Here is a 26,984-nt window from a genome sequence, read left to right as displayed (position 1 = left end):
AGTTAGAGCCATATCTGAAACCTGAATGTGTAGATTAATTTCTGCCTAGGGAGCTGGCAGAAGATATACTAAGCAGCCTGTTATGTGGTATTGCTTCTTGAAATGGTGAGTTACTGTTTCAGGTTGTCAAAGAAGCTGTGGATGCCCCATCCCTGGAAGTGTTCAAAGCCAGGTTGGATGGGGCCCTGAGCAACCTGATCTAGTGGAAGGTGTCCCTGCCCATGGCAGGGCTTGGAACTGCCTGATCTTTAGATTCCTTCTAACCCAAATCTTTCTATGAAAATTGTGAATATGTTTGATATTCAACAAACATACATGCTGTTTATGTGGCTATATGTGTTTTAAGGAGTAATAATTATATAAAGAAGCTAGTGTGGATTATACAACCTTTTCACATAGGGAAAGCCAGGCCTAGTAGTGGAATATTGCAAGTAGAAAAATATGCCATCAAGCAGAAATAATCTTGCAATAGAGTAGCTGGCACCTAACTTGAATTCAGTGTTTTGATTCCATTAAATCCTTAAGTTAATGGAACAAAGTATGCTATGTTTTTTGGAGACATGCTCATTCTAAAATTTAAGATAACATCTGGACATTGACAGGAGAGTGTGAGTGAGTTTTATAGAGAAAATGTTAGTGAGCTGTACTGAAAAGGTACATATTGCAGAATAAAACTGGAAATGCTTATACGTTTGTAGAGCATAACTTATATACCAGTGGTCTTGCTTAAATGTTTCTAAAATAAGGTCTTAGCCTTCCAGCTACATGTCAGAGTATTCATTACGGGACCTGTAGATACCTATGAAACATCAGGTAAGACTTGATTGTAAGATACATAAAGGAATCAAACTTAACTGATTATTAAAATTCTTTTAAAGGGTCTAAGAAGTCCTCAGGAGAGTGTTAATGACCTCAGTCCTATTGAAAACTTTCGGACTCTTACTAAGGTATGATACAACACCCCTCCCCTCCCACTCCCTTTGTTTTTAATTTTTCATTTTATAGTTAAATGACACTTAGTTGTATCTTCATTTCTTCCTTAACACCAGCTTTACTGTTGTTCTTTTTTCAGTTTTATTTCTTGCTGATAGTCTTTTAGAATGTTTTAATGGAAGAATTAAGAACTGTGAGACAAATCAGTTCACCAACTCCAAATGAATTTGTGTGAATTTTTTTTCTTGAAACTTTTCAGTTGTCACTGGATGCTGATCTTAATATTATTTAGGTTTCTTGCTGGAGTGAATTAAAAAAAAAACGAAGAAAAAAGAAAAATGCCTTTTTGATTTTTACTTTGGAAAATAGATGCTGTGTAGATGGCCTGTATAGTTCTAGTCTTAACATTTAGTTTCTTCATGGTTTTGGTGCTGTAAGTGTATTTTGTAGTTTCATATTTTAATCTTCAACATACATAATTAACTTAATGTTCTACTTTGAAAGTTAAATCTTTATGATAGCAGTAGTCTTTGGTATTTTTTTGGATCTCACTATTTAAATGAAGCTAGCTCACTGTCATCTCACAAGTCATACTGCATAATCTGTGTGTGAGGGAACAATTGTCACAATAATTGGCTGTTCCTTGTTCCCTGTTGATCTGACAGGAGGATTCACAAGACTTCTGTGGTTGTTGTCTATTATTTTCTATGACTTTGGTCTTTGCCTTTAACCATTAAAATACTTAAATTACCGACTTGAATTTAGATGACCTATTTTACAAAAGTTAAAAAATCAAACTGAAAGACCCTTTGTGTTTCTTTGTCTCTCCCTTACTGTGTAATATGTTGCTTGTGCTGAGGCAGATCAGAAAATTAGCATTGCTGTCTATTTCAAAAATCAAGTAAGAGTGTCTGAATTGGTATATTTACTTTACACTTTATTAAACAGTGGCTAATATATTGATATCAACGACCAAAAGTATTCAGTTGCAGCAATGTTGAAAAAATTGTCACATCTCCATCACTTAAATTTCACAATTGCAGATTCCTGCCACTCCCTGAGCAACCAGTTTTTTGCCAAGTTGTCTCTCCTGGTAAAAGTAGATGTAGGGTGTCTTGGCTGGATTTCCATTCTGTAATGGTTTGATATATGTCTGATAAGTCTACACTGTGTAGTGTAGACTTATCAGACATATATCAAACCATAGATGTTTTTATTTAACTCATGAGTCATTAAAGTCTCAAGCTGTTTTGATGAGAGAATGGTTATGATGCTGCACTTGCATTGTCACACCTCCATATTCAAATTGTTATCTCCAGACTGATTTAGGGCAGATGTTACTGAAAACTTCAAAAGCTGCATTAAAGCTATACAGAAGTATACAGAATGAAAGGCTGCAGGGTCAGCATTAATTAGGGCCAGTATGAATTACTGGTAAAAGGACAATCTTTGTCTAACACTGGTTAGACAAACTCATGTTTTTTGAGATGAGGGACTACCACACTAGTTTGGAGTTCAAATGGGAAATAATGGAGGACAGGAAAAAAAATATGCTGACATTCCATCCCCAAGGGCAAAACCAGCAAAATTCTTTTGGGTCTTGATATCTGAAAGTGTTAATTTGCTGACTGTTTGCTGACTGTGGCCAGCATGATGAAGTGATGACTGTACTCCTCAATTTTTTATTTTCAGGCAATGAAATTGTTAGGCATTTGGACATTTTAGTAAGTGCCTGGTTGTATTCACTCAGGTTAACTGGTTCTGCAACTAGTTTGAAAAGGTTCCATTTCTTATTATATGAAGGCAAATCACTAGCAAACTTGCTTAACTTGTTAATACAGACTCATGCAGCCAACTCACTCGCATAGGGAAGTATCTCAGTAGGAAATAAGTGTATAATAGTTTGAGTCAGATAAAGTCTCATAGAGAAGCCAAATCTGAACTGCAAGGCTGGATATAGCAGGTTGCCCAGAGAAGTTCTGGATGCCCCATCCCTGGCAGTGCTCAAGGCCAGCTTGGATGGAGCTCTGAGCAAACTGGTCTAGTGAAAGGTGTCCACAACAGGAAAGTTGGAGCTAGATAATCTTCAAGATCCTTTCCATCATTCTCTGATGATTCTTTGATGATTCTATGATATCTAGAAGAGAAAGTCATTTGTAGAAGGACATAATGTTTATTTTGACTGAGATGCCTTACTTCATTGGCATACCCTGATTACCCAGAGAAATAAATTATTTTTGTTATTGTTGTTTCCCAAACTGGTAACAGTTTTGTTAGCAGATTCTGTCACAAAAGGCTGATATAGATATTTTACATGCTTGAATTCGAGTGTGGTGGTTAATGGTGAATTGACTTTGAATTAGGTTATGTTTATTTTGATGATAACCAGCTCATATGCAATATACAAATAGTATTTGACTTTGTAGCTTATCAGGGTAAATAACACTGAGATTTTTAAAAAATGTTTTTCTTATAGATACAGGATTTCTATTTTCCAAGCAGTAGCTGAGTGCTTTTTAGGAGTGCATTAAGTAGTAGTGTGACTAACATATGTTCTATGGATAGGTTTTGTTCTCTCCATCAGGAGAGTTGTTTTCCAAGTATAATGTTTGTTTTGGAAGAGTGAGAGCTTTTTAGTAGGTATCAAAAGGAGGTTCTGAGCATTTTCTGTGAAAGATAGGGTATATCACAAACTTCTCTGTGGTACTGCCTTCCCGAGCTGGAGAAAGGGGAGGGAGGGGTAGGGAGGAAAAGCAAAGTAAGTTTATAGATATGGTTATACATTGTATTTTATTATATTATAGGCATTAATTGTTAAATAAAACACATATAGAAATATTAGATTGTTATATATATATATAGTTATATATATATTATTAATATATACTGTTATAGTATGATATAATTTATATACATTAGATTAGATATTAGATAAAGATTCTTCACCAAAGGGTGGTTGAGCACTGGTACAGGTCTCCAGAGAAGTGGTCACAGCACCAAGCCTGACAGAGTTCAAGAAGCATTTGGACAATGTTCTCAGGCACATAGTGTGACTTTTGGGGATGGTCCTGTGCAGGGCCAGGAGTTGGACTTGATGATCCTTGTGGGCCCCTTCAAACTCAGTGTATTCGGTGATTATAAGACAATTATAATTTCTAAATATATATTTTTATATAGATAGAATTCAAATATTGTGTTTGCGTGTGTGTATACAGATACATATATAAATGCTTTAATACTTGTATTTCACAGTGGTGCAGTGTTGCAGTATAGCTGCTTATTGAATCTGTTGAGCACGGCCCTTATCCTGATATTTAGGATTGGATTTTAGCACAGATGTTCAGAATGGAGGGATAAAAATCAGCAGCATATTCATTGGTGTGTTTTTGGCTTATGACAGAAAGGAAGGCAATGTCCAAATCAGTACAGCACAGACTTGGCCCCTGGTAATCTCCAGATAAAAGTGCATAGGCTGTTGTGGAACTTCAGCTTTTAACTAGATTAGAAAACAGTTCATAATTTTTTTTCCCTGAGTGGTATCAGTTAACTTTTTTCAATATCTTCACTTCCCAGTCTTTTAGGTGATAGTGACTGGAGTGCAGAAAGTGTTTGCTTCTACTCCTTGCCAGTAATGCTTCATTCAACAGAGCAATATTGGTTTTGCTGCTACAGGCAACATAGCATACAAGGAGAGTGGGAGTGTGATGCACTGGGAAATAGCTGTGTAGACATATAAAACTTGCTGAACTGCATTTCAGATGAATCTGCAATGAGATGACTTCTGAAAAGCATTTCAAGGAATTGCCACAGGTTTCTAGACTGTAAACTCCTATTTCCATAGAACAGAAAGACAAAATGATGTGAGAAAGATGCAAGCACTTTTGTTTAGTGATGGCTTCTTCGAGCATGCAGAGCTGTCAGACTTCTTTTTCCTTCTTCCTTTTCCTTCCCAGATGCTGTCTTTCATGGATCTATTTAGGTGACATAATGAGACAGACCTGCCGCTGAAGGTTGGACTAGTGGTAACCTGACAGGATAAATTGTTTTTCCATGAAAGTATGGTCCCGAAGTACTGGGTTAAAAAAAGGTGCAATTGGCACCACAAGTGATGTGAGTTGTAGGTAGGAGGTGAAGCCTCTTGCTGAATAAAACTTTGGGAAAATGAGTAGCCTGTGAAACAGTATCTTACCAGGCTGTGTTGGCCCATTATTGATTGGAGAGTTCCTACTGCTGAATGCATGTGTTAACCTGGTCAGGTGGATTAAAGTGAAGATTGTGGGGTCCACCTTGCCAATATGCTGCTCTTCTGGACCTCTTGTGTATCTAATTAATTCTGTTTAGCAATGGTGAAGTTCTCTGCAAGGGTATTATCATGAGCTTCCCGCTGTCGCAATTTTTGACAGGTTTTTCTGTTCAGAATAGGACTCGGAATTGCTGAATTAACGTAAAATGTAAAATTATAAATGTGTTTTAATGCTGTCTTTTTTATTTTTAAGGAAGATACTTATATGGCAATAGCTAGACAAGTTTTGGGGTGGAAAAATACCTTGACGGATTTAATAGAGCGTCTCTGTTTCCTTCTACTAAATGTATGAGTGCCAAGTCCACAGAGTTAAACCGGCCCTTTGCCAAGACCCCTGAAACTATGGGCTTATTTCTACATAGTAAAATTGTTTTTGTGTATCTGATTGAAAGGATGAGGAAAATGGAATATCAGCAAATAAACTCTATTAGGGATAATTGCCTCCTTTAGTGGTGAGTGAATAAATTTGCCTTCCCTATGTTGGTTATTTCAAACTACTGGAGCATGATGTGCTGAAAGGTGCAGGTTATCATGGTGGAAAGTCTGGTGTCAGATAATGTAATTTATTGGGGGAGCTAAAATTTATCCTTGAGAGTTATAACTAGACTGCTTTTCTAGAAATAAAATGAACAAGGTAAAGAAAAACCTTGTCATTTAATAAATATTTTCCTGAATAGTGTTTTGGCAAGAAACACTCAGATGAGTGATATTTCTGAGACAGAATAAAATGGTTTCTTAGCAGTTTTCCTAGGCACTTCCTGGGCATTTCCCATCAAATCCAGATTATGTGTCCATAATGGCTTTCTTAGTGCATCTTTAGCAGATGTCAATCACCACTGACCTATGGTATTGAGATATTTTTTCACCAACATGACAAGGTATCAGTAGTCCAGAATTTCAAATGATCCTAAGCATTTCTTCTTTGGTTAGTTTTTAATCTTTTTTTCTTTTAGGAAACAGCCATGCAGGAACTTGTAGGCAAATACTGGATCATAAATTCAGTTATTCCTTTTGCAGTGGTTCAGTGGACCCTGTTGCCTGTCTTGGATAATTTTTAATTTTAGTTTCATATTGGTAAAACTCAGTGTACTGTAAGGTTTGAAACTGATTTACAGTGGGGTGTACATTATAGAGCTACCATTACAGATATATAACGATATAACTGTATTATTTCCTTGTTTCTCTCGGTCTGTCGGTGCTGTCCATGTCCTTTCTGTGGTTGTGCGCGGGTTGCTGCGTTCCTGCGCTGGTGGCAGTGACTGCATCAGGCGTTTCAGGGGGAGCTCGGAGGCGCCTGAGGGGCAGGAGCAGGTGGCTGCCGGAGGCTTTGCTCTGGTTCCGCTGGCTCCTCCGTGGTTTTCCTCCGTGCCCCGCTGCCCATCCCGGCTCGGAGCCGCCCGCTGCTGCCCGGCCGCGGCCCCGCGGTACCGCTAGCTGGTGAAATAAACCTTTGAGCTCTTTGTGGTGAAAATACCAGCACCTTGTTCCACTGGATTAAGTCAGCACTGCTGGGTGGCTCAGGGTCATTATGGGACTCTTCAGTCTGCTGGATTGCTTCACCAGAGTTTAATTTCATTATCAAGCAATTTGATCCATTTTATCTATACTTTTGATGAAAGAATATTCTAGCAGTTCTCCCTTTGGATTCCCTGATAAAGGATTTTTCATTGTTTTGAGTGAATGACATCCAGTTGAGGGCCAGTATTAGCTGCAATGTCCAGTGCAGCAGAGTAAGAGGAGGTTCAGGCTCAGTCCTTGGTTTGCTTCAACCACTGGAGGCATCTGGGTTGTCAGGGAGATCTTCCAGAGGAGATCATGACAGCAAGGAGGGGGATGCTTATCTCTGGAATATTAGCTTTCAAAAAGCTGACAGCACGTCTCTGCTCAGACCACTCTGCACAAGTCTGAGAGCTGTTAATCTTGTGCAAAGAAGGCAGATCTGTTCAAGTTTTACCTGTAGAAATCAAGTGTTTAATGGCATGACTTTTACTTCAGTGAATGTGAGGGCTGAACTGAAAAGTTATGCATTTGTAATGACACTATTTACCTGTCATTTACAAAGAGGGTTCTTCTGTTTTAAAAAATTTAGGTTTTATTTGGTTTTTTTGTGCATTTTTTCTCCTTCTGGAGAAATAGTCTGCCAGTTTATTTTTAGTTTAATACTAGTCTGCCAGTTTATTTAGAATTTCTAAAGGTAAGGAGGAAGAAACTGGACTCAACATGCAGTTGGTGCCATAAATCAATGAAGAAGTGTTTAAGTGGGCTGCAACATTGACGTCTACACTGTTTTTTGAAAAGTTTTCAATGTCCTGCTCTCCTTAGTGGAAGTACAAGCAACAGTGTACTGTACTTTCTGTATTTTGCCATTGCTTCTTGTGTTAATGTTGGAAGTAGCTTTTGAAAGATGTTAGTTTTGTTAAAATATCATTCTTCCTAGAATGTGTTATTACATTATGGAAATTCTTTTTTGTTTCGTGCAGGAGGAACTCAGAGAACTACATGAAGAACCAACTGATCCTCAGGCACAACAAGAAATAATTAACAGCATTGAAGAAGTTTATTTTTCCAATGACTCCTTTGATATTGTGAAGTATGAGTTAGAGGTAAGCTGTCATCTTAAAAGAAAAATGGCAACATAGCACAAAATGAAGACCAAAGGCATGCTTGTTTCAATGAGCTATTTTTTGTTTCTTAGATCTTGTCTTAATACAACACTGTGTTCCCCTGTGTCATCTTGCAGTTGTGTTCAGCTTCTAGCATAGAGTATTGGTGCATATATATAGTATATAGTCTCTTAATGTAGTGGAATGTGCTAACAGGCATTTTGTAAGTTAAACTGTATTGAAAAAGTCAAGATAGCTGAGGAACCAAATCTGTTCTATATTTTGTGTATTTTTTTAGCAAACTGACAGAGACAATTTCTGTGATAAGGTGGTTGTGTGAATACATATATTACTTTGAGGTAATTATAATATTACATGAGGCAATTATGGTCATTTGTTGTATATCTTAACACTAATTTATTTCAGTATCCATAATTTGAAAAAATGGATTAATTCTGCAGATTAGATTACAGAAGCCATAAGAATGTTTCTTTAATGAAACTGATTGCCTAGCTAATGCTATGTGTGATTTAAAAACCTATAATTTCTCACTGATTTTATTATTTAAATGCAGAGGCTTCCTCCAGTACTTAGTCTTCAAGAACTAGAAGAGTACACAGACAAACTAAAACAACAGCAAGCTGCTGTAAGTAATGTTTTTTCCTCTGTACCCTGACACAATTTGTTGTCCTGTCTATAAGTCTAGCAAGAAGTATAACTGAAAAAGATTTGATTTCTTAATGCATTAGATACTAAGTATTTTTTAAATATTGTTGTGTGCCTTTATAGTGGAAAGTCATCACTAAATCATATAATCACATGAAATCATGGAAGTAAATCTTAGTATTAAGTATTGTAACAGAGACCAAATGTGCTAACTATTTCTTTAGAAACTTAACTTTTTGAATGTTTATCTTGTAATGTTCAACACAGTGCTGACTAGTGGAGTAGTATCTTGAGGGATTTCTGGCAGTGTAAGACTTAAAATGTTTTAAAAACTCTCTTTGAAGATGGTATTTTCTCTTACTTTTCATTTGCCAATATATTAATTGTTCACAAGGGTTTTTAGTGAACACTGATACAGAGTTATTATGTAATAAACCAAATGAAATGCAATGAGTAGCAACTACGAGGAATGAGGAGAAATTGGAGTTGCAGCGTTTGAAAGGTGCTTGTTATGTTGTAGACTCTTATATTTTCTATTAATGTATTAACTGTTGTTCCATTACTCTTTTGAGATGGATAACACAGTACAGGAAACAAATCTGTTAACTGTGGCATTTGGAGAATATCTGCAAGTAAAATAGAAGTAATGATCCTAATTCATGTCTTCAAATAAGTGAAATGGATAGGATAATCTTGCATTGTTAAGAATACATAAAGAAGTGCCTTCTGCATTAAACTGCTTTCCCCATAACATTCCTATGAAGTTTTATGAAAGATTAGTGAGAAGTTGAGGAAATTAATATTCTATGTTTCTTACCAAGATTTATAAGGAAAGAAGTTGGAAGTGAATGAAAGACAGTAATTTTTTTGCTTGTTTTTGTGGTGGTGGTGGTGGGTTTTTTTTTTAAATTTTAAAGAGGCCCTCTGGTGGTGACCTTGTTTTGCCAGGAAGTGCTCTCAAGCTGAGACAACTTCAGTGAGATATGCTGCATAATTCTGATATGTGTTATCAATGTCTTGGCCATTTTTTGCTTGCAGGATGGGAACTGGCTGCAGGTGAGGGAGTAGTTTCAGGGCATGGCTGCTGCTGAAACATTTGAACTGGAAAGTACATGCATCTAATGAATAATAGGGGAAAGAACTGAGCAGAAGGCTTCCAGTAAATATGGCCAGATGTGTCTTTCTTTTAGAATACAAACAGGTAAAAACTCTCAAAGCTAAAACTTTTGACAAGAAGTGTATGCCCAGTTCTTCTCTCATCAACTTCCCCAGTCAAGATTGGTCCTTGCTTATTTATTTCTTAATTTCATGAAAATGTGTTTCTGGTATAGGAAGGAATTATTTCCTCCTTGAGTATGTGCCAAAGTGCTAAAATTTCTTATATACTGTATTTAATGTTCTTATGTTATATTTTCAGGTAGAGTGTGAGAGACTGTTGCATGTTTGCTTCTTGTGTCTCAGTTGTTACCCATTCGTCTTGTGATAGGTCATTTAGAGAACTGTCTGCCTTAAAGGATGTTAGTGTCTTTCATGTAAGACAAAACTGCAGAATGTTGTATGTTGTTAGTTCAGTCCTAAAAATATTTTAATGGTAAATAGATTATTAGAGGATTCAAGAAGCCTGTTGACATATTACACAATGGCTCTGCTTTTGTAAAAAACTAAATACTGCCTTTTTCACTTCAGTGTATGGACCTACAGCTGGCAGAGGAATTTACAATAATAGTTTGGAGATAATACCACTTTCTAAATTTCTCTAATGCAAAGCAATTATATGATTGAATTACAGGTACTGGAGCTCTGATCTTCACTGACTTGCTGCTTTTGCACAGCTGATCTTGGTCATCCTGTTGTTTTCAGGGTCACTATAGACTTACTTTCTGTAGTTTTTTCATTAGTTTTCCATTTCACTGGAAGGATCCCAACTTGCTCAAACATTTTTTAATATATGTACATAACCACTTTAATTTGTAATCATCTTGATACAGACAATTTGGATTAGAAAGGCTTTTTAGTTTTATGTCTGCTAGACTTAGTTTTAATTAGTAGTCTAATATCCTTAGCTATGTTGTTTTTTTCTTCAGGAGATGACATATTTTTTACTGATGTGATTAAGAAAGAGAAAATTGTTTGTCCCTTCAGCAAATGTTGTTGGCAGGCTTTGAAAACCACGGTCACATTCAGTGCTAGCAGCTGCAGTTCAGGATTCCAAGATTTAGCACAATTGTATGGAACATGCCAAAAGGGGTGTGACAGTTTGGAAATAAATGAAGTTACTGAGGAGAGCATTGCTTATCTGAAAAAATATCTGAGACAATAGCTTGGAACCTCAGAAAGAAAAGTAGTATCACTAAGTACTGGGAAAGAAAGAAAAGTGCCTGTGGCAGGTGCTTCTCAATGTTGAGGTTGTTATTAGACAAGGGAAACGGAGGACTTGGAAAACAAAAAGTGTAAAAACCAAAAAGAAATGTATCTTTTATTCATGTGCACTGCTTGACAGTACTAGATCATTGAATAACTAGCAGGTATATCCATGTCCTGAAGTTTTTTACAGGTACAGAATGAAGAATATGTTGAAAAAACAAGGTGAAAATTTCACAGTGCATAGACTGTGGAGCCCCAGGGTCATGCAGACTTGTGTAGCATTTAGTTTGATAATATCCTATCCTGACCCCACCTCGCTCTGGAGTGGTTCTTCTGCTGTCCTACAGAGGAAAGATTTATTAGTTATGGAGCAACTAAAAGGTTAAGAACAGTTCAGTTTTAAAATTGTTCTGTGGTTCTGGCCTGCTTTTGATATGGAAGGAGGAAGCATAGCTGGGTATATGCCCCTTGTCCACATTGCCCCTGATGACATTGGAATACTTCAAAGACCATTTATGTGCAAGTGCTCTTCCAGAGGATGGGATTGAGCTGGTGGAGCCAATATAAGATTGTTACAGGAATGCTGATTGAAGAGCTCAAATTTCTGCTATGTTTGCCTAAGAAGTCAAGTTTATAAAAACCTCTTTGTTTCTCTTTGCCAGTAGTGCATTGTGGGCTGGCTGTCATAGCCAGTTTTATTTTATTTCCATTTCTGGGAGTATTGTCCCCCGAAAAGAATATAGAGCAATACCAGTCATTTCTTTGTTATGTTTGAAAACATTTCTTAAATATTTTTAGTCCCTGATGAAAACCAAAACTAAATACACTATAAGTGCTCAAGCTGGCATTTATAAGACTGTTACTGTTGGATTTCTTTTTAAGCTTCTGTGTTTGTGGACAAGAGATTGATTAAGGAAGCAACACTCAGTTTTTAAATTCAATACAGACAGCAGCTCTCAGGAGCATTCTATTTAGAATTATACTCAGAGCAGTGGAGAAAATTTTAAAATATACATGTTCTGTGTACTAAAGAAAGGGTAGAATATGTAGAGGATGCATATTCATTTTGACATCGTTTTACTTTAGTGCAGTATCAGTCTCAAAGGTAGGTGTCCTTATGTTGAATGTGTTGTGCTTTGACTCTAGATGGCAATGAAGTATCACACAGCCTTTCATTCACTTCTCTGCCAGTGGGATGCGGGGGGGAGTATGGGAGGAGTAAAAGTGAAAAAGCTCATGGGTTGAGAAAAAGGCAGATAATAGAGAACAAATAGCTAAAAAGTCGGTAAAGCAAAACAGGGAATTAATTCACTGCTTTTCATAGGCAGGCAGCTGTTCAACCTTCTCCAGGAGAGCAGGGCTCTATCATGTGTAGCATTTATTTGTCAAGACAAATGCCATCACACCGAGCATGCTTCCCTTCCTTCTTTTCCCCAAACTGTATATGCTGATCATGACACTGTACATTTAGGATATCCTGTGAGAACCCCGGGTTTGGTTTGGGTTCTCGTGTGGTGGTAAAGTCTTTCCTCCAACCCGTGCGTCCAAAAACTCTGCAGCCTTTCGTTGTTCGGTCTCAAGGCGGTTTATTGCTAGTTATCTAAAAGATTGTGTTCCCGGGCTGTTGCTGTTCGGTCAGCGGGCCAGGCAGAGACACACACACCCTGACATCCTCTCTGTCTGCTGTCTTCTCTCCCCCTGCCCAGGGCTGCTGCTATCTTTTATATGATATATTACGTATTACATGTTTACAGTTATTCCCCAATACCTACTACCTATATTACCAAGTGCTTTGCTACTCTGAACCCATCTGTGAGTGCCAACATCACCAAGAACATGGAGGCAAGGAAGAAGAAGGAGGAAGAACAGGATCAGCCCACTTTCCTCCATTTTAAAACTTCTGACTCCCATGTACAAAATAACAACTCCCCTGTACAATACTAAAAAAATTTCCCCTCTACTTTGTAACTACTTTTACTATGCTATCTAACCCTTTGTGACTGCTTGTTCCACCTTCAAAGTTGGTAATTCATTCCATGGCTCAAACTCAAAATCACAGCTGTTTCCAGCTGCTTGCTGTGTTCTAAAATACTTCTGACCAAGGCCTGGAACCTCTAAAAATGTCTGAGAGACATTTTGAGTTCCCACAATATCCCATGGGTCAGTTGGGGTCAGCTGTCTCAGCTATGTCCCCTCTCAAAGGTTTGTGTACCCCCAGCCCACTTGCTGGTGGGGTAGTTCCAGGAGTAGAAAAGGCCTTGATTTCTTCAGGCACTGCTCAGCTGAAACACCTCTGTGTTATTAAAACTGGTTTCAGCCCAAATACTTTGGAGAAAATTGAATACCCCAGCACAAGCCAGCACATCATGCTATATCATTGACTTAAATTTGTACTCTACCAATAGCATGAGCAAAATGTAAACACTTGCCCCAAGTTATTTCTATTTGCTTTTCTAGCACATTCCTTAACAAGCAGAGAGTTAAGTGAGTAGTCTAAAAATGCCCACTAATTGCTAGATGGACTTGGGAACGTTTCTCTTATCTTGGTTCTAAGACAGCTGATCATAACTTTTACAATTTTTTTATATGTTGTTGTGGAGTATTTATTAATAAATTTGAAGAATGCAGAACTTAATGGTAGAGAATCATAAGCTTGTAGAATATTATTATGGGCATGGCCTACTTAATTGAGATTGCTGTGTATCATATGGAGTGTTCTTCTTTTTAAGGTATCTAAGAAAGTTGCAGATTTAATCCTTGAAAAACAGCCTGCATATGTTGAGGTAAGACAACTAACACTTTTCAAGAATAAACTGCTCAATTTTGTGCTGTTATAATGCTGGAGTTGTGTCGGTATAGTGATTTGTAGTAGGGGGTGATAATGCCTGGTTGGAAGCAGCTATTTTTGTATGCTAAAGCTCTGTCTCTATAGTGAAAACCAACGGTATATTGAATTGAAAGTCCTTAAGATGATAAAAGGTTTTGGCATATGGTCATTTTACAAGGGTTTCTGAAGAATTCAGAATTCATGAATTCACAGGCTTGGCTAATACCTGTAAAGGACTTGGAACAGGAGCTGCTTTAGTGCCCCTGTTTAGGCATGGTATCACATTTTATTCCATAAGAGAAAGCAGTAATGATCTTTTTGGAGATCACTTAACTGCCACTAATCTTGGGCAGTTGTAAGAATCACAGTCACAGAATATGTCATGTTGGAAGCAGCCCGCTAGGATCATCAAGTCCAACTCCTGCACAGAACCATCTCAAAAAGTCACACCATGTGCCTGGGAGTAATGTCCAAACAGTTCTGCAAAGTGAAAATGGTGATTGTTATTAAGTTAGTCAGAGAATGATCCTGTGGTTAATACTTCTGTTTGTGTACAGCACCTTACATCACCATTGTTGTTGCTGTTTATGACAGTTCTTTGGGCAAGAAGCTGGAGAGAGCGTGGAAGAACAAAGATGGCTTCCTGTGGTAGATGTCATGGAGCTGCATTCATTTTCCTCTTACCCAGAGGACACAACATCCTTTTTGTTCTCTTGTTCTTATGGCCAGTGCCTCCAGCTGTAGTGAGGTTGCCATCTATGTTCTGGCATCATTACCTGGTGAAAGGAGTGATGATGTTTAAAGAACAAGGGAGGGTGGAGAAGTGACCTTGATGCTTGCATCATCTCCTGCAATAGCAGGTGAAAGAAAAATGCTGTAACAGTAAAGTTGTTTCAGTTTTAGTTAAAGGGGTGATGAGTTGGGAAGCTATTGCAGGAGGCTGGTAAGTGCTACTGTACAGAAAGTGCTGCTGGTTGAGTCTTCACAAGATAGTGTAGAAGGGGGAGAAAGAGTTATAGTTTGGTATAAAAATATTCTGGTATTATTTCACTGTTTTGAGGGCTTGAAATTGATCGTTTTGAGTGAGTGCTGCTTTTCCTGAATCCAGCAGCTTCACTTTGAAAACCTCTCACTGCATAATGGAACTGCAGCAAATGTTCTTGCATTTTGCTGTGTAATGCTGATATTCTTATTGCAGCATCTTAGTGAGTTGAGCCTGGTTCATACCTAGAAGTGCTTTCAGATATTCCAAAAGGACAGTTAAAAATCTATTGTGCCAGTGAAAATGTTTTAAAAACTTTTCTTAAATACTTTTGTGCCTGATTAAGTCAATAATCCTTCAGTGTTACTTACGGGCACAGGCCTGCACAGAGTTATTCTTGTCAGTAGACTTTTTGGAGATTCTGATGGGCATTATAGGTCTCACTTTACCACTGATTCATGAAATGAACCTCTTGCTGTGCTGTGTGAACTTGTAATGGCAGTTCTAGTTCAGTGTTAAACTACAGTAACAAATCATTACAAGAGCCAAAAATGCAATTGAACACATTCCCTGGACAAATTTTCAAAGTGTAGTTTAGGGATATCATGGTTTGAATCCTATGCCTAGTGTGAAGTACTGGTCTAACAGGCACTCCTGTGGCCAAAAGAGGCGCGGTGCAGACACAGGGTAAGGGATTTACAGTTTTCTGTTCTTGGAAGAAAGACATGCTTTAGAAGGAACCAGTGGGTGAAAGACTGTTTTTAAGAGAAAAATTGTATTCAGCCCTAAATGGTGGGCAGAAGATTCCCTCTTTGGAAATATTTAGGCTGCACTCTCTCCCCATTCCTCTCCATCCAGTTGTGTTCAAAGGAGAGATTTTACAGAGTCTTTGCAAGAAGCAACTGAGTGGAGTTGCTCCTTATTGTATGTGTTTCCTCATGAACAAGGGAACAATGGCTTTTTGAATAGCTCTGGTATTTGCAAAGTATGTTTTTAGAGAGAAGCAGGTATTGAGGAAAGTAATCTTCCAGTTTGCTTTCTTAAGATATTTTGCATATCAGCAACTAGGCTGTCATTTATAAAAAAGCAACACTGCTGACATAAAAGGAGCAGGTTGTGGTGGAAGATGCAGCTCAGTGGTTTGTAGACTGACCAGGAGCTGATCTAAAATTGAACTGAACTTTGAACTAATTTTTGCTTGTCATATTAGAGTTAGATGAGTTTTCAAAGTGAAAATCTCCCTTCTCATGGAAAGCACTTGATACATTTTGAAATGATGAGCGGAACTAAAAAATAAAACAAACCTACCCATCCAAAAAAAAAAACAAACCCCAAAAAAACCAAAATAACCTTCAAACAAGCAAACAAAACTCTTATTCTGTAGGAAAGCCTGGGGAAAGAATGCACTTTTCTGCAGAGCTGTTCTAACAAAAGAAGTCCTAATAGTTGTATTAAAACATTTTTTTTTTCAAGGAGTTGAGATTATGCTAGGTACTTCACTAAGTCAAAATCAGGCTAAATTCAGGTCACCTCTGCTGAAGAGTTTTCAGTTGAAAGTCAACAGGATACAATTAGCATTCATTATGATGTGACATCTATTAAATTGGTAGAACAAGTGCCTCCAAACAAGAAAATGCTGTGTGAAACATAATTTGTGTTTTTTGTTTTGCTGCTCTCTGGCATATTAATGTAGATTAAGCCCTGTGTTTCTATCCCTGAAGCTTTGATCATTCTGTTGTAATGCATTAATGATATAGAAATTCTTAGGCTAAATGTGCAATATATAAATGTAGAGGGTCCCACTGCAATGAAACCAGATTTCAACTATCTTATCTTCACAAGAGAATTGTATTTCAAAATATAGTTTATGTTAATGTTACATTGCAGTACTTAGTGTATATAAAATGATGAAACAAATAATATATGAAGTAACTGTACAAAGTCATTTTAACATCTCAAGAGAAATACACTAATCAGTAGTCTTCATTGGTGTGTAACTTGTATATTTGTTTAATTTGTATATTTGTTTAACCTGTTGTCTCTCTAGGAACTTGAACGTGTTACATCATTGCAGACTGGCCTTCAGCTAGCAGCAGTTATTTGCACAAATGGAAGAAGGTATCTTGCTTAAGGAACTACAGAGATTGAAATTGGGGAAATATTTGAAAAGAGATCTGTAAACCCAGGAAGTTTGCTTGCTGATGATATTTCCTGTTCATGTGCTGAATGCTATTAACAGTTGTAGTTAGAGATAACTGAAACTGTTGCAAACTCTTGCAGCTCTCACTTTTGCAATTGGTAATCCTCTGTGAAATAGAAAGCTTTGGAAATAAACCACCGATCCACAGACAAGTGCAGAAGGGAGGATGTGCCTTCTTGTTTGTCTGTTGCTACAGTCTTGTTTTCTGAGTTCCCCTAAAAATGCTGGCAATTTTGTCTTCTACCATTTATTTTGTTGGACTTGTTAGAATTTATTAGAAATACGTTTTATTTTATGAATTGTTGAATATTATGTTAATTTTTACCTTGCAGACACCTGAATATAGCAAAGGAAGGGTTCACACAAACTAGTTTGGGGCTCCTTGCAAATCAGAGGAAACGACAGTTGCTTATTGGACTGCTAAAATCTCTGAGAACAATAAAAACACTGGTATGTACAGCTGTTTTGTTCAGTGAAAAATATTTTTCTTACTTTCTGCATAGTAATGACTGGATTATTTTTTTTTTTTTTTTGGCTTTTCTTAGCAAAGAACTGATGTGCGTTTGAGTGAGATGTTGGAGGTAAGTCCCTACCAGACTGGTATAATTTGAAGCTATTCTAAGTCTACATTTGTCAGGCATCTTAATTTTTGTCTTGCAAACAGGGTGTGTGCATGGGATGAAATTATATTTTTATTCTTTTAAATTGGGAAAAGCTTCATATCAAATTAGCCCTGCTGCCAGGGGAGAGTATTTTCTATCAGAAACTCATTCCTGCCTTTACACTGGGCACTGAAGCTTGTGTTAGTTCAGTAAAAATGTTGTGGGATCTTCATTTATCCCCGCTCTCAACTTATACCTCTTTTCTTTAGGTTGATATTTGGGGGAAAAAAAGAAAAAAATATGAGATTTATCTGACTGGTGATAAACTGGGTCCGGATAAGGAATTTCTATTGATATATTACTATACAAATTTATGGATGGGTTCCCTGTTTTGTTTTTTATTTGTAAATGTAGTAGCTTTCTGTCCTTACTCATTGTGTTGGCTTTTTAATTCAATTGTAGAAAAGATTGCAGCATGCAGGCCATGACACTGAAAATTCTGATGCTGTTATGTATGCTGCCTAAAAATGCAGTATATGCTGCACAGAGCAAACTAAAATCTTGTCTTGAGGTGAAATCTTGTCTTGAAAGAAAGCCTCAGGATTTTATTGACAGCTATAGTAATGGTAGCCTAACAATTATGACTTGCAAGTTTGCCAAATATTTATAGCTAATACTGGATGGAATGTCATGATGACAATCCCCGGTTATTAAATTTGGAAATTGAATCTTAATAGTTTCAACTTTCAAGATTCTGTGAATTTAATTCCATCTTGAGTAAATCACCTTGTGTCAGCAAACTTTCTTACTCTTTACCAAGCAGTACTGCACTGATTTTCATATGGCATAAATGCTTTCTGCTCAGTAAGCCCTGTACAATGATTAGCTTTTAATTTCTGTGCTGTGTTTTGCTACTCAGGGAATTAACTCTTCAGTGTCTACTGGCCAGAATTGTCCTGAGGAGGTGTAGTTGTTGCATTCACACACAGACCCTAATGTCTAATTACCATAATTGGTCAGTGATTTTTAAGGGCTGAAACTGCTGTTTTGGCACAGTGCAGTTTTAGAGCTGTGCTCAGTGTCTGTTCCCAGTAAGTTATCCCAGCTATTGGCCCATTTACTTTCTGTACTCCTAGAAGTTAGGAAGTTGGAATATGCATGAGAGCTATTAGTAGCCACTCAGAGAAGAGCATTTTGAAAGGGTTCCCAATTAAAAAAAGACCTGGAATGAAGCTACAGTAGCTTACAGTGCTGAGCTGCATTTGGAATATATTAGTAACATACCTTACGCAAGCAGGCTTTCTGATTTGAGCCCTGTTAGACTTATGGAGCAAGTACCAGGTTTCCAGTGGAGAAAGATGTAAGGAGCTAAAAATGCAGCAGTTCTTTTAGACCAGTGTACTGTTCTGTTTTCATCAAATGGATAATGTAGTTTGGGGTGTTTTTTTGTGTATTTTTAGTTAAATTTGATCTGCATTTGAACATTGCTGTTCAAACCAATTTCATTTCAGAAACTACTCTATGATAATAGATGAACATAAATTACTCTTGTGATTTTGCTCTTCAATCAATGACTGAACTTCCAGTAACAGCTTTGCATTTTAGGTCTCTAAAGCATGTAATTATGACAAAAACCAGAAGCTCTTAGCTATTAAAAAGGGTTTCTCTCCTTCCAAGATTCCTTCTGGTCTTATGTCTAATAGAATACTGAAGCAATAGGTATATCTGAGGCAATGCCTATGTCTTATTGGTAGGATCTTGGATTGTACATTTTTGTGTGTATGTTTTTGTTTTGTCCTGAAATCCTCATACTTCCTGATTGAGCTGTCTACTTATTGGATATTCTTATATATTAGGACAGTGCATCCATAGTGTGTTCTTTATTTCCTGACACTTTCTGTGAGTCAGTTATGTTTAATCTGATTTCTAATGAGCTGGATGTATCAATTTAAATAGTGTTTATTTGGGTGTAATGTTGGAAGTGACTTCCTTGTCTCCTTTTATGTTTTATAAACAATGGGAACAGCTTGTCAGTGCCCGAGTTAAACTCTTTCCATGAATAGATTACTGGGAAGATGTTAGTTGTTCTGTAATAAAAACTTTGTGATATATTTTTTACGTATGGATAAGGAAACAAATCAGCAAGTTGTTTGCATAAGGTAATGTAATACCTAGTGTTTTCAGATGTTGATAATTCTAAACTACCTGCACATTAAGTGCTGCAGTAGACCCTCACTCTTTAACTTTACTGTATAGACAGGAGGGGCAAAATATTTATTCCAAATGTTTATACATAAGCATGCAAGCGAAAATGGGTATTGCATGACTGCTTTGGATGAGCTTTCAATTGTATTTTATCCTAAGGAGGAGGATTATCCAGGAGCTATTCAACTATGCTTGGAATGCCAGAAAGCTGCCAGCACTTTCAAACACTACAGTTGTATAAGGTAGGGTGATGTCAGCTTTTATGATTTTATTTCTGATCGTTGATTCTCATTCTCTAAAAAAAGTTTAATTGAAAAGTAATTTTTAGCTTAGAAAAGTAAAATTGAGGCAGTTATAAAAGTGTAGGTATCCTGTGTAGTTTCCCACCTCCCTTTATCACAACTAACCAATCTTCAGTCATAACAGCACATGGTAAATGTTTAGACTACATAATTGTATTGTAACTCTTCTAATATGTTGGCAGGTAAAGTTTCAACTTAAAGTGAATTTTAGCTATGCTACAACCTCCCACCTAGAGATATGTAAGCTGAGTTTTTAATGAGAAGTTTTTATTCTGGAATTAATTTGCCTATAGCAAGATGGCTTCTTCAGGGTAATTTACTCTGATTCTTGTCAGTGACATTAGCAAGTTCAGAGTTTTATGCTGACATGGAGAAGTTGCTTTCAGAACCAAAACTAATACAAATATCTGCAGTGTCTTTTGTAGAAAGACTTAATATTTCCATTTCTTTAAAAATAAGAAAAGAAATAGCAGGAAATGCTCATAAACTCCAGCAGGAGATGTAGTAACATCAGATTATTATGGAAGTCTTTCTGTTTGAAGGTTCATTTTATGTGGAGAAACAATAAAGAAACACTGGCTACTCTCTTAATGTTCAATGGCAGTTCTTTCTGATTCCCCGTTTTTCAATGTAAACTTTTCTTTGCAGGGTGCTGTACCCAATTTATCTAATGGAAACAAAAAAGGAGGGTGATGGGTGTATCATTTAAGCATAGAGAACTAAGATGATGCATAGAGAACAGAGATGCTAAAATCTGTCTTTTTATAATATCCTGCCTATTTCTTTGTTGCTTTGACCCTTCCAAACCAAAACAGTAGTTTTTTTTTTTTTTTTTTTTTTTTTTATTGCTGCTGTTCTGAAATTTTTAAAGCTGGTTGTTGCAAAGGTGCAGTGGTGCCTTTCTTTGTTATAAATAGTTTATCTTATGGTAGCTGTTTTTGTTAATTTTTTATACCAACTTTAAATTTTTTTTCTGAGAAAGCTTAAATTCTCTTTTTTCTGATAGCATTTCTGTAAGGGGTTCTTGAGCAACAAATAAAAATTACTGTAGTTTGCAAAGGCTTGACAGCCCTGACCCTTCTGGGTATGTTCTGCTGTAGACCACAGTGCCAAACCAAAACATTTAAAGCAAGTTTCTTGGAGGTTAGGAATGTCTTTGAATTCTTGGTTAAATCATAGCAGGATGGAGTCTTGTCTAGACCTTCTTAATGCTGTTGCATTATAAACCTAGAATAATGTGCTTTTCAACATAGCAGTGATGTGATGGTGCTAGTCTGACATAGTAACAGCAGCTTAATGGTTTATGATGAATTACTAGGTTGTGGCTCAGTTGTAGGGTTTTTGGAAATAAGAAATGGTCTGAAATGTTTATATAATCAGTAATTTTATTCTATACATTTTTTCATTCATCAATAGTGAGTTAAATTCAAAACTGCAGGACACTTTGGAACAAATAGAGGTAAGAATTAATATACTGATGTTTAGTATATGTTAATTTTTAACCTCTAAGTATGTGCTAGTATTTAATCTCTAAGTACTAGAGCTTTCCAGTAAAATGTTAGCAATTATAGAATGTGTACATTATTTTCAGATACTCTCTTTGGATGCTGTAGCCATTGTTGTTCATGTAGACTTCAGTGCTGTAATCAACCTATATGCTCTGTAATATGTTACATTATGACCTAGTTCACTAGTTGTGCTCACTCTAAATGGTAGAGCAGTCAAATTTAAAAGTCACATAAAATTTGAAGTATTGAACTTCTAAAGAGCTGTGAAAAGTAAATTAGTAGCAAGCCAGTAGTTTGGATAAGCTGTACAAGAGATCACAGTTTCACAGGAAATTTTAGAGGTCAGCACACTGGAAACTGCTGGATAGGACCAGTGCTAAGCTGTAGGAAGTAAGACTTTAATAGCTGTGAAGGATGAGACTAACGTTGGTTGAAGTTAGTAGATAGTATCACAAAAGCAAAGGAATATAAAATGTTAAGTGTCTCCCTGGAAACTTGTGGAAAAAAAAGGGAATGCTTTGAACTCCACTGCTAGGTAATTTTGAGCTGGAACTTGGCGAGCTTTTTGTAGGGCGGCTAGCAAAGTAGGTATGTAAAATGTGTATGTGATGCATGTAATGCATGTACATGTAATGTTTACCAGGAAGCTGAATTAGCTATCTGAGGAGCTGTCTTCACCTGTTGTCACATGTTCTTCAGAAAGTCAGACCAGCATGTTTTATAATACCTTTTTATTTAATTCCCTGTAAAATTAAAATTTTGTCATCTTCCTTCAGTTATCTCTTTGTACTTCAGCTTTTATGTAAAGCTGTTTTTGTTCCTCTGGTCTTCCTTTGATAATGCTTTATTCAGAGCATGTCTAGTTCAAAAGAGCTGGTGGAATGACTATTTTCTTCCCACTAACACAGGCCATGTAAGAGTGAGCACTCGGCTTTTTCCTTGTGAGCAAATGCTGATGTTGCTTAAAAGGAGACATGAATTTTTACTTCCTTCCAGTAACAGCTTTGAAGAGCAAATTTTGGTCTTATTAAAATATGATAAAATATGCCATTTTGGTTGGTGAAAGCAATTCACAGCTAGCTAAATGGTCATGTTCAGGATTCTTATTTATTACTTGTGAATTTATAAAAATATCTTACTTTCTTCCTGTGAAAGTATCTTATTTTCTACTGCAGTTATGCCTGTGCATATGGAAGAAATCTAAGACATCCTGGAGTCTATGGAGTATTGCTGAGAAATACATGGTCTAATTAATGCAGAGTAATATTCTGCTACTTAGGATTTAAATAATAAGACTTTTCAGTAGTTGAGTGCCTCTACTTAAGTCCATTCCTTTTTCTTGTCTTTTTTAAATTTAGGTTTTAATATAGATCTTACTTTTATACTAAGTTACAAATCGAATGCAAGATGGTTTTAGTGGAAGGAACTATAGAAAAATGTAACAGAAAACATTAATGTTCTCTGTTTAAGAGCTCTGTTCATGGGCAGTTTGATATCCTGTTTTTTTTCTTTGTACAGGTATTCTGCAAGAAACAAGAGAAGGAATTTTTTTTTTTAAATCATCATATGTCTGAAATTTAAATTTCTGAGTAATGTTTTAGAGAAGTTCTGAATCTTTAGGTTACTTATCCTTTTACCATTTGGCTTGGGGAAGAAAGTACAATGAACAACCCCCACCAAATCTCTAGGATTAACACCAAAAATAGTCTGTGATTAATGATGTAATTAATGAAAATTTTCCAGTGGATTAAGTAAAAGTACATAAACACCCATCTACTATGGTTTCTATTTTTAAGAGCAAGACTGTATTGCAAGATCATAAAATAATACAAATTGAAATTATTTTAGTATCTAGCAGTGAAAGAAAATATTTGTTACCTGTGTATGTTATTATATGATATGGATTCATTCTGTTTTTATTTTTTGCATTGTTGGTTGGAAAAAATAGGTTGTGTAGCTGAATATATTACAGTGTCTACATGAGAATAATGTTATTAAGCCTGCATAGCCAAATTCTTGAAAGCTTTATTAGCTATTAGATACATTGAAGTTTATTTTTCACTTAGTTTACATAGTAGACAAACTTCACTTTTTGCAGAGCTGATCAGTATGCTCAGACATGGCTCTGCTGGCAGAACCTGTATTTGTGTGTCTACTTTTTTAGACTTTCTCAGGTACTGATTGTTGTGCTGATACAGTATTCTGTAAATTGGCTGTCTTGCCAATAACCTTTTAATTCAGGCAGTATTAGTTCAATTTAAGAGATGCAGTTAGAGGGTTAAGAAGTCTGTAATTTAATTAACCCCCAGATCTGGGTTTTTCTTAGGGGTTGAAGTATACCAGCTCAGAAATCCCAGCTCTGCCATATTGAGGTTCCTGGCCTTCTCAAAGTAAACATCACTTTGAATTTGACTGCAGTATTCTTGCTTGTTCTTGGGAGTGGTGGAACTCTGTGGCTGACACTGAGTTACTTACACTGTGAGAAGTAACACTTAAGCACCTCAGTCTAGTCACACGCAGTCTTGATTACTGTACAACCATAATTACCACACTGTTTTAAATAAATATCTTCCTCACTTGATGCTGTTTAAGTAATGTATTACTTAGTCTGTTTTTTTTTAGTGTTTAACACATTTTTTCTTCCATTTTTATAGGAACAATTGGACGTTGCACTTTCCAAAATATGTAAGAATTTTGATATCAATCATTATACAAAGGTTCAGCAGGCTTACAGGCTGCTTGGAAAAACACAGGTTAGTACTTACCTTCTGAGGAAGCCACAAAGAATAGTCATGTCACAGCATGAAGCTTTGAGTCCTGTGATGGAAATTTTTTTTCATAATTTTCTGGTTTGATCCCATGTGGCAGCTAAGCCCCCCATAGATGCTCGCTTCCTCATCCTTGGGGCGATGGCAAGGTCAGAGGGTGGGCAGGACATCCCCAGGACAGCAGGGCTCCATCATGTGTAACAGCCACTTGTGAAGACAAACTTCATCACTCCAAACATCCCCCTGTTCTTCCTTCTTGCCCCAGCTTTTATCACTAAGCATGACACCGCATGTTATGGAATATCCCTGTGGTCAGTTGGGGTCAGCTGTCCTGGCTGTGTCTCCTCCCAACTCCTTGTACACCTCCACCCTCCTCTGGAGGGTTGGGGTGAGAAGCACAAAAGACCTTGACCCTGTGTCAGATGTGCTCAGCAATGGGTAAAACATCCCTGAATTATCAACACTGTTTCCAGCACAAATCAAAACTACAGCCCCATGCCTAATACCAGCTACTGTGAAGAAAATTAACTCTCTGCCAGCCAAAACCAGCGCATTAATGCTGATGGGTCTTGCCAAATATATGTATATGGAGGCTTTTATAATGCTCATGTAATTTAACATTTAATCGCTAAAGATAAGCTCTGTGTTACTGCAACATGTACATTTTTGGACAGATCATAATGATAACAGTTACGTATTTCAGCTGTGTTTATACTGCTGTTTGCACTGTTCGTTCTATTTGGTCATGTGAATAATATTTTTTGTAGCTGGGTCTGCTTTTCTGGGTTCTGCATACCTCTGCCTTGAGTATGTCCATTTTATATTGTACTGTTAACATGATGGTAATGGAGCATGTGAGGGGGTAGATTTTTGCAGTAAAGTACATCCTATGGCATGTCAAACACATACTGTGGACATATCTGGGAAGTTACATTTGTGTGTGTCTAGAGCATTTTCTGTGTATAGAAGAGTAGACCTAGGTTCTTCCATAGGATGGGGTTTTCTTCTCTTTGGTGCACTGTCTTGAAGCTTCATATTGGTTTATTTTTCTGAGAAGGCAGTTGACCTGTTCCCTTCAGAAGGTATGAAGTATGGGAGCTAATATCAAGGTCCTGTGAGGTAAAGGGGATAAGGAGACATGAAAGTCTTGGAGGCATGTTTTGTCAGTGGTCAGTGCTCATACGTGATGGTGCCAGTCTAACAAGGATTGATTTCCTTATGGAAGGGATTGCCCCAGAAGCCTTCAGTTGCTAAAGATAGAGTCAAAGCACCTGTCCCCTGGTGAAGACAGGACAAGAACCCAAATAATTTTTTATTATGCTTGGCTTTTTTAATGCTCTTTCTAAATTTCAGGAGTATATCTGATATAAGATTGCCTTTATTTGGTTTGTTTTAAAGTTTTGTTTGTTTGTTTTGCTTCTTTTTAATTAGAACCTTTCTAGGTTGGGTTCTCTTTTCCCTGGCTTGACTGTAAAACCAGTGCAGCTCTGCAGTAGGATAGAAATGGATTTATCTTCCCATACTTTGTTAATGTGCAGAACTATTGGAATGCCTAAAGACTGCAACTTAAAATCAGGGGCAAAGATTAATTAGACTTTTCATTTTTTTAGTGCACTGTATTCAATTTCTTATTTACTGAACAAAAATAGGTACAATGCATTCACTGCATGTCAAGTACATGACATGTTGAGAAAGGCAGATACTTGGAGAGGAATGAAGTTTCTGACAAAAGTGTTATTTGTTACTGTATGGTTTTGCTTGCTTTGTTCCATTATAGAGTGAGTTGGTTTTGGCATTCTTTTTATTACTAGTAAAGTGCATATTTTGAATTTGTCCTGAAAATAATTTAGTTGCATTTTTATTCAAATCTCTCTTTATATTGACCACTTTTCAGTAAACAAAATGTCAAGGTTCTTCAGTACTTTTCATTATATCATTTGTCATTCTGTTTTCTTTAGCTAATTCAAGTTAGGACTAGCTATAGAAGATGGGCTGTTTTAATTTAAGCAGAATTGCTTCTTCATTTCTTGTAGAGTGATTGAGTTCTCAGCTCTTGTTGGTAACTAAAAATGTCAAATAGGAAGTAGTGAAACTAAACACTTTCAAATCTGCTGATTGTGTGTATGTGAAAACAGTGAGAAAATTCAGTTTTTGAATGTTACATGTAATTTATTAAGAACAGGGACACTTGGGAAACATCCTGACCTGAAACTCAGACATGATTATGGCAAAACTAATATGTTACCTAGTCCTTAGTACATGTTATTTTTTCCTGGAAAATGTAGTCTTTAAAAAAAAAAAAAAAAAATTGGGTTTTTTTTTTCCCTACCAAAAAGAGGAGATTTATAGGAAATTTATTTATATGATGTGCCTACCTTTCTGTATTGCTTAATTGTACTTTGGGTTCTTCACTCTGGCAAGTGGATGAAGACTTTGTAATTGTGCTTTTAATTTTAATGATTGCAAAGGAAATATTTTTGATTTAGTGGGCAGTGTTTCCAGTGGGAAAAAGTGCATGAATCCCAACTAATTTATTTTTGGCATGTTATCAATAATTGGGAGAAGGGTAAATGAGTGAGCAAATTCTATAATTATCTATGTTATATTAATATTTACTAGTGACAGTGTATAAAAAAAGGTAAAGAGGGAAGATGGCAGAGGAAACTGATTTTACTTGCAATACCTGAACTCTTTTATGTGACCACATTGTAATATTGCCAA

The 26,984-nt window shown here is 36.6% G+C and overlaps 1 protein-coding gene across 2 annotated transcripts in view; it reads left to right on the top strand.

Moving 5' to 3' along the window:
* Nucleotides 1–26,984, top strand: part of VPS50 (VPS50 subunit of EARP/GARPII complex) — an 80,251-nt gene that overhangs the window by 1,540 nt on the left and 51,727 nt on the right. For both annotated transcript variants that reach the window (XM_021551762.2, XM_021551761.2), the window contains exons 2-11: nucleotides 879–947; nucleotides 7,717–7,839; nucleotides 8,414–8,485; nucleotides 13,599–13,652; nucleotides 16,726–16,796; nucleotides 17,211–17,328; nucleotides 17,424–17,459; nucleotides 19,845–19,927; nucleotides 21,404–21,446; nucleotides 24,150–24,248. In XM_021551762.2, the coding sequence (XP_021407437.2) occupies nucleotides 879–947; nucleotides 7,717–7,839; nucleotides 8,414–8,485; nucleotides 13,599–13,652; nucleotides 16,726–16,796; nucleotides 17,211–17,328; nucleotides 17,424–17,459; nucleotides 19,845–19,927; nucleotides 21,404–21,446; nucleotides 24,150–24,248 (768 nt within the window). The remainder of the gene's footprint in view (nucleotides 1–878; nucleotides 948–7,716; nucleotides 7,840–8,413; nucleotides 8,486–13,598; nucleotides 13,653–16,725; nucleotides 16,797–17,210; nucleotides 17,329–17,423; nucleotides 17,460–19,844; nucleotides 19,928–21,403; nucleotides 21,447–24,149; nucleotides 24,249–26,984) is intronic.

Source organism: Lonchura striata, chromosome 1, assembly GCF_046129695.1.
Source record: "Lonchura striata isolate bLonStr1 chromosome 1, bLonStr1.mat, whole genome shotgun sequence".
Taxonomy (NCBI): Eukaryota; Metazoa; Chordata; class Aves; order Passeriformes; family Estrildidae; genus Lonchura; species Lonchura striata.
The sequence above is the reverse complement of the archived record's forward strand: the minus strand, read 5'-3'. Positions and strand labels throughout refer to the sequence as shown.